At 28.9% G+C, this 22,513-nt stretch overlaps 10 protein-coding genes across 10 annotated transcripts; 2 read left to right on the top strand and 8 right to left on the bottom strand.

Annotated features, from left to right (window-relative positions):
* Positions 1–37: 37 nt before the first annotated feature.
* On the bottom strand, positions 38–1,807 carry ATG13 (serine/threonine protein kinase regulatory subunit ATG13; the record flags this gene model as incomplete). Its single annotated transcript, XM_011274390.1, has 1 exon — positions 38–1,807. The coding sequence occupies one exon, from the start codon at positions 1,805–1,807 to the stop codon at positions 38–40; it is 1,770 nt and encodes a 589-aa protein (XP_011272692.1).
* A 407-nt stretch (positions 1,808–2,214) lies between these two features.
* On the bottom strand, positions 2,215–6,720 carry GDB1 (bifunctional 4-alpha-glucanotransferase/amylo-alpha-1,6-glucosidase; the record flags this gene model as incomplete). The annotated part of the gene is made up of 1 exon (XM_011274389.1): positions 2,215–6,720. The coding sequence occupies one exon, from the start codon at positions 6,718–6,720 to the stop codon at positions 2,215–2,217; it is 4,506 nt and encodes a 1,501-aa protein (XP_011272691.1).
* A 387-nt stretch (positions 6,721–7,107) lies between these two features.
* On the bottom strand, positions 7,108–8,802 carry SEO1 (putative permease SEO1; the record flags this gene model as incomplete). Its single annotated transcript, XM_011274388.1, has 1 exon — positions 7,108–8,802. One exon carries the CDS (start codon positions 8,800–8,802, stop codon positions 7,108–7,110), a length of 1,695 nt encoding a protein of 564 aa, XP_011272690.1.
* Positions 8,803–9,276: 474 nt separating this feature from the next.
* DPM1 (dolichyl-phosphate beta-D-mannosyltransferase) lies at positions 9,277–10,059 on the bottom strand (the record flags this gene model as incomplete). The annotated part of the gene is made up of 1 exon (XM_011274387.1): positions 9,277–10,059. The coding sequence occupies one exon, from the start codon at positions 10,057–10,059 to the stop codon at positions 9,277–9,279; it is 783 nt and encodes a 260-aa protein (XP_011272689.1).
* A 427-nt stretch (positions 10,060–10,486) lies between these two features.
* On the bottom strand, positions 10,487–12,649 carry BN7_5049 (uncharacterized protein; the record flags this gene model as incomplete). Its single annotated transcript, XM_011274386.1, has 1 exon — positions 10,487–12,649. The coding sequence occupies one exon, from the start codon at positions 12,647–12,649 to the stop codon at positions 10,487–10,489; it is 2,163 nt and encodes a 720-aa protein (XP_011272688.1).
* A 295-nt stretch (positions 12,650–12,944) lies between these two features.
* QCR2 (ubiquinol--cytochrome-c reductase subunit 2) lies at positions 12,945–14,057 on the top strand (the record flags this gene model as incomplete). Its single annotated transcript, XM_011274385.1, has 1 exon — positions 12,945–14,057. The coding sequence occupies one exon, from the start codon at positions 12,945–12,947 to the stop codon at positions 14,055–14,057; it is 1,113 nt and encodes a 370-aa protein (XP_011272687.1).
* A 976-nt stretch (positions 14,058–15,033) lies between these two features.
* On the bottom strand, positions 15,034–15,975 carry BN7_5047 (uncharacterized protein; the record flags this gene model as incomplete). The annotated part of the gene is made up of 1 exon (XM_011274384.1): positions 15,034–15,975. The coding sequence occupies one exon, from the start codon at positions 15,973–15,975 to the stop codon at positions 15,034–15,036; it is 942 nt and encodes a 313-aa protein (XP_011272686.1).
* Positions 15,976–16,848: 873 nt separating this feature from the next.
* BN7_5046 (uncharacterized protein) lies at positions 16,849–18,039 on the bottom strand (the record flags this gene model as incomplete). The annotated part of the gene is made up of 1 exon (XM_011274383.1): positions 16,849–18,039. One exon carries the CDS (start codon positions 18,037–18,039, stop codon positions 16,849–16,851), a length of 1,191 nt encoding a protein of 396 aa, XP_011272685.1.
* A 399-nt stretch (positions 18,040–18,438) lies between these two features.
* Positions 18,439–19,734, bottom strand: BN7_5045 (GATA-type transcription factor; the record flags this gene model as incomplete). Its single annotated transcript, XM_011274382.1, has 1 exon — positions 18,439–19,734. The coding sequence occupies one exon, from the start codon at positions 19,732–19,734 to the stop codon at positions 18,439–18,441; it is 1,296 nt and encodes a 431-aa protein (XP_011272684.1).
* Positions 19,735–20,805: 1,071 nt separating this feature from the next.
* Positions 20,806–22,509, top strand: BN7_5044 (putative transporter; the record flags this gene model as incomplete). The annotated part of the gene is made up of 1 exon (XM_011274381.1): positions 20,806–22,509. One exon carries the CDS (start codon positions 20,806–20,808, stop codon positions 22,507–22,509), a length of 1,704 nt encoding a protein of 567 aa, XP_011272683.1.
* Positions 22,510–22,513: the final 4 nt, after the last annotated feature.

The following is a 22,513-nucleotide window of genomic DNA, read 5'->3' as shown; positions in this document are numbered from 1 at the left end:
TCTTTTGATATAGCACATGAGTAGATGGAGTTATATTTCATTTCGGTAAATTCATATCACTCATTGTAAATAACAGATCATCATCTTCATCATTATTTTCAGTATTATCTTTAGATGTAGTAGTACCTTCACCAGAAGCAGCTTTTTTAACAACACCAGTTATAGAATCAACTGAATTACTTGAAATTTTATGCATTTTAGCATGAGTAGCAGTTGCAGCAATTGTTGGATTTGATGGACCAATACTAAAACTTTTATTTGATCTACCACGTAATATTGAACCAGGTGAACTTGAACCAATTCTGGAAATATTTGTTGAATTACTTCTAACTTCTCTTAAACCTAATGAATCTTGACTACTATTATTTTCTAATAATCTTGAAGGTATTGCAGGTAAATAATTTGATGTTGATTTTGGTGATATTGAAACATTTCTACCTGTATTATATGAATTTGGTGGTAATGGCGGAGGTGAAGTTGATTTTGAAAAAACACTAGCAGTCATACTATCACTCAGAATTTCATTTTTAGTCTTCATTGATTGAAATTTTCCTAATGAATCATAAATATTTGGTGAATATTTTAATCTTAAGTCTGGTTTATTATCAAGTAATTTAACAAAATCATTTATATCATCATCTGGTACTGTACCAGTAGCAGTAACACCTCCACTTGTTGACGGATTTCTTAAAACTGATGGTGTTCGATCTATACTTGATGGTGTACCTCTTTCAACACTTGATGACCTTCTTATACTTGAACGACGCGTTATTCTACCAAATGAAGATGAATATTTTGGTGTACTACCGCTTGCACTTGAACTCAAATCATTTGAATTTGGAACAGGTATACCATAAACCGAACCAACCGATGATGTTATAGATTTAGGAAATGAAGTTCCTGTAGCTGAAGGTGATGCATTTGAACCAGTTCGTTGAGTTCTCAGAGCTTGAACCAATGAGGCATTTGAATTGTTTCTTCCTAAAGGTGATGTACTTGGTGGTGAAACTGTGCCTGTCTTGAAAGCTCTTTTAATAGGTGCTGAAGTTGATTTAGTAGTCTTATCAATGTTTAAAAAATGATTTGATAAAGTTTCTTCATTATCAATTAATTGGAAATCTGTATGTTTCCTATATGATACTGATATTTTCAAAGTTCCCACAGTTGTTGATATTGGTGTTATAGTTTTCTGTACTAAATGATCCTCTATATTATTTATTATTGGTTTAGATAATCCAACTCTTCCCTTTGACACTATAGGTCTATTACCATCCAGAATCCTAGTTGATACTTTCAATGGTGTTTTGGTCAGTTTTATCTTCAGTAATCTTTTGAGTAATTTATAAGTTGGTAATAATTTAGATATTGTATAAAGATATCTAAATGTAACAATCAATTTCTTATAAAGCAATGGTAATTCAACATTTTCATCATCAGCAACTGATCTATCCATTTCAATCAGCCATCTTTCCAATACAATTTCATTTTTCTTAGTATTGATATTCCATGTATTATCTTCATCATCTTTTAATATCAACGATTGATTTAAATTCAAGTCTCTCAAATCCAAATAAGTTTCAATAACAATTGGTGGTGTAGATTTCCCATTCAACGCCTTCCATTGTTTAATCTCCTCTCTGGAACCATCATAGATGTCCAAATTAAACCACTTGTTCAGTTTACTAGAGCCCACTGTGTTGATGTTATCCAATTCCATGGGTGAACGAGCCTGGGTGATGACATTAGCCGCCTTCAGAAAGAAATTCTGAATCACCTGGCTGAGCTTATCCCTCTTATTCGACGACATATACCAGCCACGGGAAAGTCCATCTATGTGATCTGTCAGCTATTGAATCAAATTAGAAGACACTGGTGATTTGTTAATTAAGGGATTGATTTTTAGGGGCCAATTTAGTTAAATTAAGAATGTGGATTGTAATTTGTGTGGGATAATTGGTAGGAAGAATTGGTGATCAAACAAAGCTATTATATATGTAAAGTGATTCGCGATGGTCGCGCACACTGATAAGAAATGAGACATCCAGACACCAGTGAATAAAGTACACTTATATCAAATTCATCAGCAAACAGAAATTATGTATTTGTATATAAAATCTATAGTAATTTTTAGTATATATAATAGCAAGAACTGAAGGACAATTTTGTTGTAAAATAAAAGTTAAAAAAAGAATTGAATTAATAAAAGTATAGCAATCATGCTGTAAAATTTTGACTCCACAAATCTTGATAAACATCCAATAAACAAGATGTACTCCAAGCTTGAGTTGGCGAAGAATCATGACAATAAGAACCATCTCTATTGGTTAATTCAGGTAACCCAGCCCATGGTGTTTGTCTAATATGTTTCTTATGTTCAACAAGTCTTTCAGAAAGTAAATAATTTAATCTTGATGATGGTTCATTTTTACCCTTTTGTAAAGATTCTTGTTTATAATGGAAATAATGAAATGCCCTTAAGAAATAACCATAATTCCAAACCCATTCAGGTCCTTGATGATAATTTCTACCTTTTGAAGTGGCAAAATCTTCTGAATCATCAGAATTAATATAATCTGGTCTATAATTATAATCTGATGGATCTAAAGTTCTAATACCTAAAGGTCCTCTAATAACTTTATCCGCTAAATCTAAAGCACCAATAGCTCTTTCCAATGTAAATAATTCAGGTGCAACAGTTAATGCAATTGGGAAATTTGCTCTTAATTGATAATCTTCATAAGGTTTACCAGTCTTATAAAGATCTTTATAAATACCTCTTCTATTAACAATTGAAGCATCAATATCAAAATGAACATCATCTTTTGGATCTAATGGAACATAAAATTTTTTCTCAAAATTATCTTGTAATAATTGATTCCAATCTTTAAAAGTAATTTCATCACCAATTGATCTTTTGGTTGATTTATATTGGAATAAACCTTTATCTTGTAATTCAAGAACAAATCTTAATGTACTTTTCAATAATCCATTAATCTCAACAGCTGCACCATCTCTTGGTGTACCTGGAACACCTTTATTATGAGCTTTTTCACTTTCACCCATTTTGTCCATCCATGTACCACAATTACTTTGTGAACCACCATGAATTAACCCAGTTTCCCAATCAACATAAACTTTAACATTAAAACCTTCATCAGTCATTTGTCTATCTAAATTTGGACCTGCATTAGCTTCACGATATTCAATACCTTTTGCATGACGTGATAAAATTTCATAAATTACATCTTCAATTGAAGTTTCATAACTGAAAGCTTCTGGATCATCATATGTAATATAACGATCATCTAATGGGAATCTTCTTTTAACTTTATCTTTTAAAATTTCGGACCCATTTGGTACAAGATGAACATAATCTTGAATATTTTGTAAGAAAAACCATGCAGCATCACGAGCATTATAACGAGGATTTCTACCAGCATCAATTAAATTTGGAATTAATCCATGTTTTAAAGTTGCAGCTGAATTTAAAATATGATTCTTAGCATCTTCATATCTACCTGTAGTTAATAATAACCCACGAACAGAAATGAAAACATCTCTACCCCAACATCTCATATAATCAACACTAAAATGTGGTAAACCAGCAGCTAATGATGGAACTTGTTTAAAAGGTGCTAATGATGTTGATTTATTTTTACCAACCATTTGAATTGAAGTTAATGCCAATCTTTGTAAAAATAAATTACCATTTTGAATTTCTGGTACAAATTGTTGTAAAGCTCTATATCTTAAAGCTTCATAACCAACACCAACAACTAAGGCAAAATAACGAGGAACTAAGAAAAATGGAACTGATTTAATACTATCTAATCTTGTTTTCAACCATTCAGAAAATTTATCAATTCCTTTACTATCTTGTTTAAATTTTTCTAGTCTATTAGTAATATAATCTAAAGCCCAAAGACCTGATCTTAAATGATCTGCAATTGGATGTGCTAAATCATTATTTTGAATAACATCTCTCAAAACAGAAATCCAACCTTGTAACCCAGCATAAACTAAAGGACCATGATTTGGTAAATCATAAACACCTTCAGCACCAGAACTTGCATCTCTTTCTTCAGCATCACATTTGTATAATAATGCATTTAAATCATAAAGATCTAAATCTGATGAAGCTTCTAATGCACCATTTCTAACATATTGATCTAATTCTTCACTAACACTTTCAATATCAGCTTTTAAGACAATGATTGAACCTTGAGGGAAATAATCTGGTAAACTAATTTCAGAATCACCATTTTTATATTCAATTTTTGGAGATTCTAATTTTTTAATATGAACTGGGACTGATGTGATTTCTTCTTTTGATTCAGTTGGATCACCAATTTTTTCTAATGCATAAGAAAATTCATGTGAAGCTTTAGTTCCTTTCAAAACAACTGGTGCTAACCATTGATCATCTGATTGATTAAATTTAGTTCTAGCAATTAAAAACCAACCTTTACCAGTCTTAGCATTAACTCTTTGTAATGTAATATATTGACCTTCATGATGAACATGCATTTCATGATCTTCTTCAATTTGAGTAGATTCTGATAATTCTTTTCTAATTTTATAAAGTTTTGATTTAACTTCACCAATACCTTTACCAAAAGTATAATTTCTTGTTTCATTAACAACATCTAATAAATGTGGATAACATTCATCATAACCGAAAACGGAACCAACACCAGTAGCACAAAATGCAACCAGAGCGGCATTTGGTAAAGTATCTTCCACAGTTCTTTTATCAAATGGAGTTTCATTATCATGTGTACAATCCATGAAAAGTGCATGAGTTCTTGAAGGTCTTAAAATTTTTGGAATTTGAATCTCGGATAAACTATTAGAAACTGGATCATTTGAAGATGGATATGCAAAATCATCTAAAGGTAAAGGTTGGAAAGAACCAATTGGTAAACCTGCATGTCTATAAACTAATCTTGATAATTCATCAACAGACCACGCTTGCATAGCTTCACGAATTAATGAAGTAATACCTAATCTTTCAACAAATAAATTATCCATATCTTCAGAACCTGTAAACAATTCACCAACAACATATAAATGAGGATTAATACGTCTTGCAAAATCTAAGAAATGTTCACCAACATGTAATGGAGTTGAATGACAATTATCAATTCTAAACCCATCGAAAATTTTAGCAGATAATTCAACATAATCTTCAATTCTTTTCCATAAATATGGTGAATCTTTTGGACCTGAACCATAACGTAATTTAACACAATCACCCCAAATAATAACTTCACGAACCAAATAACTTTTAGATTTATCAGATGCAAAATCAACTAATGGATTACCATTCCAAATCCAACCATTATTTGCCAATTGGTATTCTTTACCATCTTTAGCTTTAAATCTTGTGAAATAAGGTTCAGATAATGGACTTTCTTTGGTAATTTCACCTAATTTTGGTCCATGATCATCAATACGTAAATATTTAATTCTATTGAATAATTGTTCCAAGATATCACCAACATCATTATCATATTCTTTATATCTTGGTAAATTAATACCATCAAGAATTTTTTGAGCTTGATCTTTAACATCATTAAAGTTTATAGATGTTGAACTATTGAGTGAATATAAAATATTGGCAAATTTCAATGGATCAACTTTATTATCATAACGATAACCTAATTTGAATGAGATTGTATTCTCAGCAACAAAACTTGATAATTTTTCAATATTATTACGAACATCTTCAGGGATATCAATTTTAGTTAAATTTCCTTGATTTGTTTCCCAAGTTTTTTGTAAATCTTTTAAAGATTCAATAACATCAACTACATAAAATTCCCAAAGTTTCAATTCACCAATAACATGAGTCTTAATACCATCCATAATTTTCAATAAATCAGAAGTTGAATTCAAAACAGTTGGATAACCAAGTTTGGTTAAGTTATCACTAAATTCAATCAATTTCCCATCAAGTTCAATAGCAGAAGTTAAATGTGGAGCAGTTTCCTTGTTATAACCAGCTTCAGGATGATCTCTTAACCATTCAGAATTATTAGCAGTATGATTGAAGACAACATCAGTAATTGATAATAAATTATTCTTCTTATGAATTTTCTCAACTAAATCTTCAACATCATTTTGATTTGGGAATAATTTAGGATCAAATGTTAATTGATCATAGATTGAATATGGAGAATCAGATTCACCACGTTGTTGTAAAGGAGTGAAATGAACCAGATTATAACCCTTTTGAGAAACTTCATCAAATATGTTATCCCAATTTGAATGAGGACCTAACCATTTAGAAACAATAGATTCTAAAGCTAATGAATTGAGAGGAAGATGTTTACCATTCAATTGAAGTTTTGGTGGAACAACGAAATAGAACTTTCTTGTAGTTTTCAATAAATTTGAATCATCTCTATATGAAATATAATAACTATAAGAACCTGGATAGAAAATCTTGAATTCTAATTCATTATCCCTAGTAAATGTATTTGGAATAGTCTTTTTATAATACTTGGATCTATCAAAAGTAGTTTGAGCATCTTCAGGAACATTGATCCATACAATCCCATTTCTTGAAATTGGAGCAGCCGCTGGCATAACTAGTTTCAAATTGAATATAGCATCACCATCTTTGTATCCCTTAGGCAATGGCAAGTCAGGAAACACCACGACACCTTGCTCCTTGTTTTGACCTTCTTCGTCAACTTTAAGGATTAAAGAAGTCATTGTGAAAGCTAATAATAAAACAAGCGCCCTGTGCTAAAGATACCTTTCCAATGCTTTCACTAAATTTTAGATTCCAATTGAAGTTTTTTCTTTTTGTTGAGGATATTTCGTTTGTTTTATTTGGTTTGTTATTTAAAGATTGCTGTGCGCTGCTGCTTCCCGCGATTTTGCACATTTGTGGAGCGCATTTCAGTCGCGAATATTCAATGGTATATAAACTCATGATGATATTGACATGATTCTCGGGAAATTTAATAGGCATTATTAATTTATGATGAGATCTAAATTGAATATTACTGTATATTATAATAATTTGTTTTTATTAACCGTCTATTAATTTTCAAATCAACAACAAGTACACTGAGACCTATATTGTTTTCTATTCCCTCACGCCTGTTTATCAGGTAATGGATAATTCTCACCAGTCTTGGAATTATACAAAATAATCCCATTCTCTTTAGCAAATTTTCTTTCATCTTTTTTATAAAAATATAATATAACAAATGTCCATACAACTAATGAAAAAGCAGCTGCTGCAGTCCATGAATAACCCTTGAGGAATCTTGGTTGTTCACTTGTAGCCCACACGATAACTGAGATCCAGGCACTAAATGTTTGTGCAAGGATATTAATAATAACCATAACAATTGATCTTTTTTGTAAATCTCTTCTCAAAATATCACCAGCCCATGAATAACAAGTTGGTGCAGCTGCCCAACCCGTATATTGTAACATCCATGCAAACCATTTAGCAGGTTCTGGTACATTCCAACTTGCTAATATAACATTCCCTATAAAATTGAAAATTTGTGAAATGAAAATAGCTTGCCAACGTGAATGAAATAAATCTGCATAACATCCTGTTAATAATAACCAAATAATCCCCACGGCAGGTGATACTGCTGATAATTGATTAACTTTTGGAATAGAAAATCTACCTAATGATTTTAACCATAATAAATAAGCCCCCGAGGTACCATTATTATTATTCCATAAGAAAATATTCCATAAACTTAATGCATAAACTTGCCATGATGTTAAAATTTGTTTCCAAATTGATTTATCGAAAAATTTCTTGGAATAATCAATTGTACCTGATGTATTATTTTTATTCATTCTTGATCTTGATAATTTAACTTCATCATCTGTTAACCATATAGAATAACAATGTTCTGGTGTACCAGGTAATGAATAAAATCCAATAATCCCCACAGCAAAACTAATAACAGCATCGAAAATAAACATCCATCTCCAACCTTCTAATCCATGAATCATATGGAATGAACTAAATAATTTCCCCTGGAGTAATCCACTAGTTGCAACACCTAAATATTGACCAATATAAAAAATTGTTGATCTACGAACAATTTCATCTGATGTATAAAAACTTGCAAATAAAAATTGTCCACTAACATAAGCACCTGATTCAAATAATCCAACAAAAAATCTCATAACTTTTATTTGAGCAACTGTTTCCACTCTATATGAAGCCAAAGTGAAAATTGACCATAAAATATCTAAAGCTGGTAAAATATAATTCATTGGTAATTTATAAAGAGCATACATGAATGGAATTTGGAAAACTATAGATCCAACGGTAAACATTGCCTGAGTATTAACTAAATCGTTCCCCTTAAACCCCAAGTCTTCTTTCATACCAGAAACATAAGCATTATTTAAATTTGTTTGATCCAAATATTTAACCCAATATTGCATCATTAAATAAAAAGTTAATGTAATATCTAATTTTATAATTAATTTACGTTCAGCTGGTGTATCAGATTCATTAAACCATTTATACCATTTATGTTTTGATCTTTTAGCTTTATTTTGTCTATATTCATATTCATCAAAAAATTTCCACCATGGTCTATTTGCTTCATCTCTATATTCTAATTGTGTTTCACCATCTTCTTCATCATTATGAATTAAAGCTTCTGTAGTATCAATTGGATCTTTTGAAATCTTGGAATCTTTAGCTGAATCTGTTTCTTGTAATTCAGTATGGAGATCATCCTCAACGTGTCTTTCAACAGGTATGAACCCCCATTTAAGTCTTTTAAAAGGTGTTAATAAACTCATTTTTCAACCTTTGGTGATATTAATCAATGGGTATAAAACAATAGAACACCAGGGTTTGATAAAAAAAAAAGCAGGACCCTTCCCACTTTTTATATCTCAAAAGATCTTGGAACATTTTTACGGCTTAACGTTATCTTCAACTCATCAAAAGATCTTCAAAGTTTATACGTGAATAATTTTTTTTTTCAACAGTTTCTGCTGCATTAATAGTCATAATTTATTGACACATCTCGCCGTTCAAATTGCGTTATTTACACCACAGTTTTTAATGCGCGAATTGGAAAAAAAATATACGAGCCAACAATCAAACATCATCAACTGAAAGAATAGGGCTTACCTGCCAATAAGAACGTAGCAAGGTAGGTACTAGTTCATAGTCTGATTAGTTGTTTTCTCCTTTTATTACATATCGTATCTCTTTTTTTCCTTAAAAGAATATGGGTTATTCATTAATTAGTGACTAAAACACATTATTTAAAACAATTGTGATAAAATATATAAACCAACAATAACAATCAACAAAAAGAATAATAAGATTGGACCTAACCCAAAGTTATAAATATATAATTCTTTTAATTGATCTAGATATTGAATCATAACTTTACTTGATAATTTTGATTCACCTTCAGTTCTAACACCAAATGAATAAGGAACTTCACCAATTGGTTCATTTTTTGGTAATGGTAATTTAGCTAATAATTCTAAAGCAATTTTAAAACCCTGGGTATTAATATTTTCACCACCTTGTTTTAAATATTTTTTTTGAACACCAAAAAATCCAGACATTGGATCTGAAGCTGTTGTTAAAGGTCTTGCTAAAATTCTTGCACCTGAAGAAATAACACGACGATATAATGGCCAATCTTTATCAATACCAACACCTGCAGCATATCTAGTACCAATTGAAAATGGATGTTTTCTTAAATTTTCCAAGAATTCAGGAACAGTTTCTGGAGGATGTTGTAAATCAGCATCCATACATAATAAATATTCACCTTTACCTTCTTCAAACCCTCTCAAGACAGCAGAACTTAAACCTCTTTCAGTAGTTCTAACAATGATTCTAACGTTATAACCTTGTTTTTGTAAAGCTTCAACTTCTTCAACAGAACCATCATTTGAATTATCATCAACGAAGATTAATTCAGTTTTTTTAGATTCAGCTGGACCTAAAGCTGCAAATAATCTTGTAGTTAAAGGTTTGATGTTTAACTTTTCATGGTATGCTGGGACGACAACAGTAGATTCAATAGCCATTGTGAGATATAAGCTTTGGTGTGATTACTTGTTGCTCTTATACTATTTATGTCTTTGAATGTTCATTGTTTACGTGTCAAATGATTTTGATGGAAAACGCGATGAGAAAAGCTGACATAACCCGCGAATTGTGTTCCAGACTCCACATAGTGAAGGAATTTAAAATGTATATTGTTTCTCTTTGGAATTGATGAATTCATAAATAAGTGGCGAATTTATAGGATTGGGAACTTTTATCTTCTAAATCACTGGAATATCTTTATAGCGAATGGACTCTCCAGAATTTTCAAGAGAAGGAAATTGAGAGTCAATCAATTAATCATATGAGCAATTCATCGGGGATTTACTTATGATTTTAGTTAGCTTTGAAAACTATATAATTGATCAACTGCATGCTATAAATATATAATATAATATTAGATATCATTTATACAATCTCAGATAACCCCCAATCTATAATAAAGAGTTTTTCATCAACTTTTCTATATATCAAATTCCTTGTTGCTATATCATTATGATAAATTTTTAAACTGTCTAGAATTTTAAGCTGTCTATCTAATTCTCTCTCAATACGTGAATTTGATTTAAATTCATCTGAATAAACTTTCCTTCCCTGGATTCTTTCCATTAAAACAGCATACCCATGTATCTCTGATAAACAGGTTCTTGAATTTGTTAGATTTATAATAAAACTCTTGTAAATTTTGGGACAATTAATAACTTTGGACTCATCTGAACAATTTTCATTATGATTCCCAATGATTTTCAAACCTTCAACTTCTCTTTGAAAATGTTTAAATATTTGTTTGTCCTCAAACTTATTAAAATCTAATAAATCTATTTGATAAATTTTTAAAATCAATTCATCATTTAATGAAACCCCATCAATTTCATAACCTAACCCATCTTTAACATTTTTATATGGTATTTTAAATACTTGACTATGGAATTCATCTCCTCTTTGTAAAGCATTTGTTTTATTTATACCGTCAGGGAAAATTTCAGAGATCTTTAAGCTAAAACATTCAGAAACATAATCATATTTTTCTGAACAATTTGCTAAGTAATGAACACTTTCATTATCTAATTTTTCAGTAATTGTACGTTTAAATAAATGATCAAACTTATTTTTCTTTTGATTTTTATCATTTAAATAATTCAAGTCATCCTCCAAAATATTACCAGCTCTTATAATTGTATAGATAATTGCCCAATTTATAGTAAGTAATTGATCTTCATAACCCATAATTTTATATCTTATATTCAAATCTAATACTTTTTGTTCATTAATCTCAAAAACTTTAGATTTCTTCACATTCAGTTCTAAAATAATTATACTTGATAAATTTGTTAAAATTCCTATATTACATCCAGTTTCATTCATATATGTAATTAGTTCCTTTATCATATTTCTTATAAGTTTATGTTCATAGTTATCAGAGTTGACTTGATTTTCTACTGAATTTCCTATAAATTCTTTGAAAATTTCTTTTAATTTTTTAAACCTCTTAGATTCAAACACCACTAATGAATGCCTTGAACCGTTATTTAATGAACTAATATGTATTGGAATATGCATTATTGACCTGTTGTAATTTGAATTTGTATCACTAGTGATTAATGATTCATTTTGTTCAATTTTATTGGATTCATTGTTATTGGATCTGCTTGACGTGTATCTTTTGATTAATTCATCCTCATGAATTCTAAGAGAGGGATAGAATACTGACATTGCTCTATTTATATTCTCAATAGAATGAATGATTTTTAAAGTTATATCTTTATACTCATTGATTGGGTTTACTCTTGAATCCATGATGATTTGATAAAACCTTGCCATTTTCGAATCTAAATCCATACTATTGAATTTTTCATTATTTATTGTCTTTTCTATAATTTCGTTTTTTATATCATTAAATTTATCATTTTCATTTCCATAATACCTGTAATCCCAAAGCCATGTCATAAGGAAATCAGTTTTAAAAACATTCTTTTCTCCAAATAACTCAATTTTTCGTATAACACCATTACAAATCATAGAGATTTCATCAATGGGGATCTCTTGGGAGTTTGTAATAACGATATCTCTGTTATCCTGCATCAATTTACTTGTATTCAATCTCTGTGAAGGATTCATAAGCTCTTTAATAATTTTCTCATCATACATTGATTTCCTATCATTTTCATCCTTGAAAATTGAATCAATTACATGACAAATGAATTTGTTGTGTGGATCTAATACTGGATTAATTATAATTTCAGGTCTTGTCATTGTCATGGTGAACCATGGTATATTATGGAAAATACTTTTATTATATGGTAAATTTAAATTTCCTGAAAATCCAGCATCTTTTTCATCTTCTGAAAGTTGAAATAAATTGAATATACGGAAAACGTCGACAACATATTGTTTATTGACATCATCAATTCTATTAAAATCATCAAGATCATCTTTATAATATGCTTTTTTAATCATATCAAATGACAAGTTTTTAACAGGGTCTTTTGTTGTAGTAATTAGGTTTTTGATGCGTATTCTTCTCAATTCCTTTTTTGCAATATTGCTAGTCCCATCATCAGCACCAGACATCTTAGTTCAATTGTCTCCAATAATATCACCTAAAACTATGAAATAAATTAGAAATCATTAAAACTTTTTGAGAAGTAAATAAACAAATTTAAAAATTACCCTCGGTTCTCTCTACTATTATCACATGACCATGAGCTTCCCCTTTTGGGTAACTTCCGACCTCGCCCAATCACGGCGTTGCAATTTTAAATCTTTGAAGAAAAAAAAAAGGCATTCAAATCAAAATACATTAAAACAAAATTGATTACTAGACATTGATTAAATTCATAAATATCATTATCTTCATCATTCCAAAATGCTTTCAAGAAGATTGGCTAGATCAATTCCAACCTCTACCAGAGGTTATGCCACAAAAATCCAAGCTGCTGATCATGAATCTGGTAAAATTTCATCTTTAACTGTTAAAGTTAATGGTGGTTCTCGTTACCAAGATAAAGATGGTTTAGCTCATTTATTATCAAGATTTAATTTCCAAAATACAAGAAATAGATCAGCTTTGAGATTAACTAGAGAATCTGAATTATTAGGTGGTGAATTTAAATCAACAGTTACAAGAGATGGTATTTATTTAAGTGCTAATTTCTTGAAGGAAAGTTTACCATATTTTGTTAATGCAATTGGTGATGTCTTGTATAAATCTTCATTTAAAGAATATGAATTCCCAGAAACTGTTTTACCAGCTGCTAAATATGATTTATCATTAGCTTTAGCTAATCCAACTTTCAAAGCTAATGAATTATTACATTCAATTACTTATAGAGGTGATTTAGGTAATCCATTATTATATGATGGTGTTTCTAAAATTTCTTTACAAGATGTTAAAGAATATGCTAATAAAGTTTATACAAGAAATAATATTGAATTACATGGTAAAGGTATTAATCAAAAAGATTTAGAAGGTTTCTTTAGAGATTCAACTTTATCAAAATTACCAGAAGGTTCATCATTATTATCAACAAAAGCTCCAAAAACTTTTGAAGGTGTTGAATCAAGATTAAGATCTGTTGGTTCATCAACTGTTGGTATTGCTATTCCAGTTAAAACTGCTGATTTTGCAACTTATGAAGTTTTATCAAATTATTTAACTTCTCCATTAAGTGAACTTTCTTCAATTATTTCAGAAGTTAAATTTAATAAATATAATCAATCAGGTTTATTCACTTTATTTATTAATGGTGAAGCTTCATCAATTTCAGAAAAAATTAAAACTGTTGTTAAAACTTTAAAAAAATCAACAGATATTTCAACTGCTAATAAATTAACTACTGCTGAATTAGCTTTAGCTAATGATACTGCTTTAGAACCATTAACTTTTGATGTTTCTAAAGTTAAAGATTTCAAATTAGGTAAATTCAACTATGTTGCCGTTGGTGATGTTAATAAATTACCATATGCTGATGAATTATAATCCAAATAATAACATATAATCCTCATCAGTTTGAGATAAGAACGTCATGAACATAAAAACCATATATATATATCTATATACATAACCATAAACATAAAAGAAATCAATATTTTAGCATTTTAGAACAAAAAAAGAAGTTAAAAGAATTTAAAAGGGAAGATAAAAATTCAAAAAAAAAAAGCAAAAAAGAAAATTTAAAATCATATAAAGAATCATGGGTACCAAAATCTTTTATTATTAACCTTTTTTAGAACATATTTATATAATCCCATGATTTAATCATATTCTGTAATTGTTTATTTTATTTTATATATACACTAATGTGAATGAAAGTGTAGTTTACTTAATAAACAAAAGACTACGCTGTTATCTAGCACCAAAAAACCAAACATCTATTAAAATATTAATCATATACTATACTTAAGCCAACCACTTTACTCTTTCAATTGTTGTATATATAAAACATTATTACATCTAATAAACAAATCATTTCCTAATGAAGTAGATACACCATCAACAATCTCTTCAGGTTCACTAAGACTTATATTGAAATAATTGTCACTTGAATTTAATATACCTTTATAACTTGTATTATTAAATTTTAATTTTATAATAACTCTTGTTCCTACTAATTCTTTAATGAATGGTTTAGGATTTATAACGTTTAGCTATATGTAAGTTAGTATTATTGGTCTCTCCCCCGATCAGTAGAATACATTCTAGTATACTCACAGACATGATTTCAGCTTTAAATAATGAATAATCTTGAGGGTTCCAATGTCAATTTCTGATCAAATATATCTACTATCAAATCTTCTTTAATATTATACCAATGAAATAATAAACTATGAAAATTCGCGAAGTGGTGTTTGGGTTGTACTGTCGCGAAAAGTGTAAATGTTTATTATTTATTAGTTATAAACTTGGTAAAACAACTAAATAAACCAACAATTCAATTAATTACAAGTGTTTGTCTTCAATATTCTGAATATTCTGGTGGTGCTGATTCCAGCCTTTGATTGTTTCTCACATTTATCTCTTCATTTCCACATTCCATATCATATATCGTGAAATACGTATCGTCATAAAAATGAGGATTATCAAAATCAATCTTGATATCTGAGTAACTCTTGAGGAAATCATCATTTATAACATGTCTAATTTTCGTGCTTGAGAAAAAACTCTTGTATTCTATATTGCTTGTGAAAAAATAGACACAGTTACGATGCGGGATTGTTCCTTCAATATTTGATTTTTGTCTTTGGATAACTTTTGCAACTAGTTCCTGTGGTGAAGTATAATTTGTCCTAGTTTCTAATGAATTTGAATAGAAATTCATTAATTTACAAAAAATTCTTAAATATTGAGTAGCTTGAATGGCTATAAGAAATTTTGGTAATCTTTCACTGTTGATTCTAGAAGTATAGTCATCAATTTCTCTATCAGATTTTAAAGTATTAGTTTCATTTAAATAATTTAAAACTTGTAAAATGTTCAAATCAGGTCTCATCAATACAATGAAACCATGCTTTGAGCCATATGCATCAAGATATTCTCTAATATCCTTAATATCATTCTCATTTAATGTATTTGTAGGGTGATCTCTCAATTTCAATTTAACAGCAAATTGTTTATATTCAACGTATTGAGGCTCAACAATGTGAAAAATTTCATTTGATTTGAAATCAAAAGAAGTTCCTGGGTCAAATAGAGCAGCAAGAAATCGATCAGACTGGCAATCAAGGAATGTGTTACTGCAATTTGGATCAAATTCTTTATATATTGGTTCCAAGCATAACGTTTCAATTAATTCTTCATCTGTTAGACTTAAAATTTTAAAGTATCCTAATCTATTGGAATGATCATTAGCCATCTCAGGTTTATTAGCTGTGAACCATGATTTTAGTGTTGAAATCATATTCGACGTGGCAAGTTATATAAATATATCACGAGTCTTGATTAAACAAACATATGATGTATATTATTGACTAGAATGAAGATCAATTCATCGCTTATATTTATATGCGTCATTAGCAAGTGATATATTAATCTAGCTCAATTAAATAGAGAAGTTTATATAATATTAGAAAATGAAGTTAAAGGTAACCAATATATTGAGAGAATAATTAGTTATTACATCCATGAGATATATATGTTATAGATCACTTCACTAGAATTATGAGAACTTTATTGAACATAAATAAACGTTAGTGCTTGGTCTATTGAAGTTTCTTTGAAGGAATATCGTGCTTCAAGGAGAAAATATATAGCTAAAGTCGACATTATAAACCCATTCAATTATGCTGTATATTGTACCACTTTCAGCATGGCTCACTCATTATTTAGTACCGTCGCGAAAAGTGTAAATGTTTACATTTTTATGTGTGAACATTTGGCCACATGATCAATTGATGAAATTTTAGTTGAGCGACGGGATATTATACTATGTATGAGATGATTCAAAATATTTTATAATACCTTAATATTATATTTTTATCAGTAAATCAGAGGCGATTATATGTTTATTCTCATTTAAAGTGGTTATTATGACTAAGCACGCTAGCAAACATTATGTCATCGATGCCAAAAAGACGAGCTGTAAATAGAATTTGAAAATGAAAATTCTATTTACTGCTCTTTTACCCTGTATGAATATGCACGATTTTTATATGTGTATCTATAGTAACCATCTATAGTATTGATTACATAGTAGTATAAGTAAAGCTCATAAATTCTATTTAATCTATAAATAATTTGGTATTTCTATATTCTATATACATCTTGTATGTTCCTATTGCTCATTCAATTCACTTAGATTTGTATTTGATGAAATTGGTGTAACAAATGAACTAGTATCTGGTGAAGTTTCTCCTTGTTTGAAAATTATATATGATAAAGGAATTGGTTTGAAACCATCACTTGAAACTAATAATTTATTATAAATCCTTGTCCAATATATTTGTGTCAAGATCCATGGTTCATTTAGTGTATCTGGTACAGGATCTGTAACTTGTGTAATGAAATATGCAATACTTAATTGTTGTAAAAATAAGATAACTAATGCAATGTAATTAAACTCATATTCCAAAAAGAAAAAAATGGAACCAAATCCAAATGAAAGACCAGCTCTTGAATCTAACCAATCTTCACATTGTTGAATTGAAAAATTTAATTTTTGAAAATATGGTATATTTAAAATTGCTTTGATAATGAATTGTGTTGTATAATAAAATGCATATAATTTCCAAACTGCTTCTGTTGGTATTATAAGTCCAATAATAAAGAATAATAGGGTTAAACTTGAACCTAATTTAGAATTAAAATTTCTTGAAACAATAAAACTAACCAAAGGTGATCCAATATATGGTAAAAATGAAACAGAAACCAAAAATAAATTCCCACTAATCAATTGTAAATAAGATCTAAATAAATAACTCAAGTGATTAATTTGTGATATTGATAACCATTCCAATTTAGATAATAAATTTGTAAAAGTTGATCTTTTCCTTAATTCAACTCTTTTCAATTTAATCAATCCAGTTGAATAAATTAGCTTAGGTTTTTTATGACTTGCTATAGTAACTTGATCAATATATTGTAATCCACTATTAAAAATATCTTCAAAAACATCACAATAAAAAGTATAAATAATTAATAATACCATTGGTTGAACTTGTAGAACATCTTCAATCAATATAGTAATAACCCCTTGATACCAATCTATTTCAATCTCCTTCCTCAGGAAAAACTTAAACCCATAATAAACCACTTTTAAAACATAATTTGGTATAGAAAGTAAAATCTGTACAAATATAGATAATTGTAATGCAACCAATGTAAATTTAAAATACTTTGGATTTTCAAAAAAGAACTGATTTTGTAAAAGTCTATAACCACCAAGTATAGCAAATTGATAACCTTTAACTATTGCCGTTAGGGAGAAAGTTGGACTTGGATTTGATACAAAAATTGGTGATGCCATTATACGATCCCAATAAAATTGTGTCAATGATTAAGAACTGGTGCAGTTAAATGAATAAAACGGGTTTTGGGGGAATGAAATGGTTTTGAATGATTATGATAGTGAATTCTGGGGGAAACTGCTCAAATAAGTAGATAAATAACTCAACTTATGGAGAAGTATTAAAGATCAAACCGTTTAAACAGAAAATTAAGATCTTGGAGTTGAAAAAGGTACGCAAGCAAAAAAACGTTCTTCGGAAAAAAAAGAGACAACCAAAAATTTCTACAAAATTCCACCGGAATTAAAAATTATATAAAGTAGTAAATTTATCAAAAGTCAAATCACACGAAAAAGTATATAAATATTCAAAAAAGATATAAATCAAAACAATAACAACAATCAAAACAGTTCAAGAGTTCATTTCAGAGTCTTATATAAATCTTTAGCCCCCATATTTGGAATTCTTCTATCATTTTTCAAACCTTCAATTCTTCTTTTATCCATCAAAGATTTAGCCAATTCTAAATCATGATATTTATTCATCAATTTGGTATAAAATAATCCACAAGCATTACATAAAGTTGCTGATCCATATGGTCCTCTTCTCCATTCTGGTGTTTCATCTGAATCACATTGTTTACACAATTTACCTGGGATATAAGCAGTCTTCTTTGCTTTAGCCTTCTTGATTTTACCATTTGTGGATGAGGATGATTTTTTACCAATTTTTGAACCATTAGTCTTTGGTGAAATTGATAAAGAACGATCTTTTGTTGATCTGGTGGTCATGGTCATTGTTGATGATGATGAAGATGAAGTTCTTGGTTCTGGTGAAATAGTTCTACCATATTCTAATGGTGTGGTCTTTTCACTTGAAGTTCCTGCTTCACTTGTGGTTTCACCTGATGTGGTTTCACCTTCTGGTGAGATTGATAAAGAATTATCTGATGTGGCATAACGTTCTCTTGTTGCGTCTTCCTTTATCAATTCACCACGATGTTCATAAATTTTTTGGTAAAAATTTCTAGTAATGTTCAAATTATTCATAATCTTTTCAATTGAATCTTTACTAAAATCACAAGTTCCATCTTCTAAAGAATTGACTAAACCTGAATAAAGTTTATATTGTTCATTTTGATAAAAATCATGAATTTCTTTTGAAGATTCAACACCTTTTTCAATCAAATTACACAATTCAGCTAAATGAGCCATTGTATCAAGATATAAATATTTTGAATGATCATTTTTGGAAACATATCTATCATCATGATCTGTAGTACTTGTTGCTAGTTGAGGTGTTTCTTCATCTTCTGATGATTCAAATCCAGGTGAGACTGCTCTTTGATTTGATGGAATTTGATTCAAAGTATACTCATAACTTTCACGTCTACTATTATTTAAATTTTGTGACAAGATTGAATCAGTTGATAATGGTGTTTGTAATGAACTATTATTATTATAATTTGAATAATGTGGTGGATCAAATGGTGTTGATCTTGGTTGTTGATTATAAGTATAATTGTTAATTGGTTGAAATGGTTCAATGATACCATGGTTTCCATTATTATTAAATAATTCACCAATAGATGGTAATCTTTCATTCATATTTGATAATGGTGGTAATTGTGTTGATGAACTTGATTCTAAACCATTTGAATTGACTCCATGACGAATTCTTGAATTAATATTGGAAACAAAACCTTGATTGTTCATTTTGATATAATCTATTTCTCTTTTGGTTTGTGATATTTGTATATATATACTGGTGTATGTAATATAAGCAGCTCTAATGTGTTTGGAAAAGTTGTATAACAATTAGTAAATAAGTAGTTGCACTCTCAAGACTTTAAACTCGTGATATAATCAGTAATATATTGATGTATAATAATTCTAAAATTGATAGATAATATGAACAACTGTTATACCAAGAGAACAAAAAATATTGAATAAAGACAACTAAACCAAATTTCAACTAATATTTATAAGTTAATTTGAAACAGAAAATCGATTCAAAAATATCTCATATATAAGTTATAAAACTCTTCTCAAAAAGATTCTAAAATATCTGATCTTTAATGTATGAAAGATGAAAGATCAGTAAAACTATGATGTAATATAATCTCAAGATCCTCTCAGGATACAAGAGTGGTTAAAACTTCTCAAATGAGTTGATCCTATGAATATAATTAGTATAAAACACTTCATATTGGGTTATCTAAACTCATGATTAAACCAGAATAATCCATACCAAAAAGAGAGTAACACTTGTATAGCTTCTAAAGCTATAGGCTATAATAGCTAGATGATTCTAACAGCAATTAGTATAGCAAATTTAGAGCTGCTAAGTGAACTTCACCAACTAATTTCCAGTAACTAATAAACCACTCTTTAATTAAACTCAATTGTAAATCCTTTGTTGTTTATAAAATTTGCCATTCAATTGTTGACATTGAAATTTGAGAACAATAAAAAAATGAATTTTGTGACACAAAATAATTTTCGTAAATCTTTCTTAATTTGATCAAATTTTCGTTTTTTGCACAATTTGACAGGTGTTTTGCGTAATTACTACTTTTAGTAATTTGGGAAATGTTTTGACGTGATCAAAAATTCGGATAAAAGTCCATAAACGTCGACAAAGCGAATTCAGATATCAAATATTGCAGACAAATTAAATGCCACATTTAATTGGAAGATCTATAAAGGGTAGATATTGATGAATTGTCAAGTTGCTTAGTATGTTGATCTATGAATCATAGATATCATGAATACACCAGTTAAAAGATGTCAAAAGATCCAAATACAATCAAGACATCAGAACATGAAATAAATGAAATAACTATTGAATCACCAAAAACTACTGAACCAACTGATATATCACAAATCTTGGCTGATTCACATGATAATATATTACCATTTCATAAAGTAATTGTGGTATTCCTTGCCCTAGCTTCATCATTATTCCTTTCATTCATTGATCAAAGTGGATTAACAATCTCACTTCCCTTTATTGCAAAAGAATTGAATGCTCAAGAAACCATATCATGGGCAGGTACAAGTTCACTTATTGGACAAACTACATTTATGATCTTATTTGGTAGATTTAGTGATATTTTTTCAAGAAAATATGTTATTATCTTGTCAATTTTAATTTTGGCTTTGGCTGATCTTTCATGTGGATTTGCTACAAAATCTTATCAATTTTATATTTTCAGATCATTTGCTGGGATTGGGAATGGTGGTATTATGAGTCTTAGTATGATGATTACATCCGATATTATCAGTTTGGAACAAAGAGGTGTATACCAAGGGATAATGGGAAGTTTTGTTGGATTGGGTAATATTGCAGGACCTTTTTTATCAAGTGGATTTATAAATATTAATTTAGAAAATTTAAAATGTTGGAGATATTTTTATTATCTTATAGCTCCTTTATTAATTATTGATGCTGTTTTATTATGGGTTTTCGTTCCTTTTACTCATCATAAACAAGATTTTACTAAACAATTGAAACAAATTGATTCATGGGGGTTTTTATCTAGTTCTGTGTCAATTATTTTCTTTCTGATTCCTATAAGTGGTGGTGGATCAACTTTTAATTGGTCAAGTCCATTAGTTATAAGTTTTTTCATTATAAGTTTCATTTCACTAATTGTTTTCATAATTATTGAGCTTAATTTTGCAAAATTACCAATGATTCCAATTTATCTTTTCCATACTAAACCATCATTAACTTTTTTATTTTCACATAATTTTTTCTTTGGTATTTCATATTTTGGTATGTTATATTATATACCATATTATTTACAATTAATTCGTGGATATAGTTCAATTGATTCATCAAAATTTTTATTATGTTTAACTATACCAACTATGATTAGTTCATTTATTGGTGGATATGAAGTTTCGAGATCTAAGAGATATTGGTATGTTATTTGGACTGGTTACATCTTATGGACAATAGGTATATGTTTATTAAGTTTATGGAATGAACATTCAAGTATTGTACCAATTATTGCATCGTTAATCATATCAGGATTTGGAGTTGGATGTATTTTCCAACCAACTTTAATTGCATTACAAGCCCATTCATTCAGGAAAGATAGAGCAGTTGTTATAACAATAAGAAATATGTTACGTGGATTAGGTGGATGTGTTGGATTATCAGTATCTTCTACAATATTATCAAATTTTTATATTAAAAAATTAAATTCATCAGAAGGTTTTAAATTGTTTACTAAAAGTGAGATTTTAAATTTAGAACGTGAAATTTATACAAAATTTTCATTAGATTTGTATACATCTAAACAAATTGAATTTTTGAAAAGGATCTATATGGAATCATTAAAGAATGTTTTTTATTTATGGATAGCGTGTATAATTTATTGCCTGTTTACTAATGCCACTGTTAGAGATCATGGATTAGAATCAATTGATGGAGAAAAGAAATCTGATGAGGAAACATCTAGCAATCAAGAAAAAGCATAACCAT

The sequence above is a fragment of the Wickerhamomyces ciferrii genome, contig 00197 (assembly GCF_000313485.1).
Source record: "Wickerhamomyces ciferrii WGS project CAIF00000000 data, strain NRRL Y-1031 F-60-10, contig 00197, whole genome shotgun sequence".
NCBI lineage: Eukaryota > Fungi > Ascomycota > Saccharomycetes > Phaffomycetales > Wickerhamomycetaceae > Hansenula > Hansenula ciferrii.
This window is presented reverse-complemented; position numbering and strand designations above follow the sequence as displayed.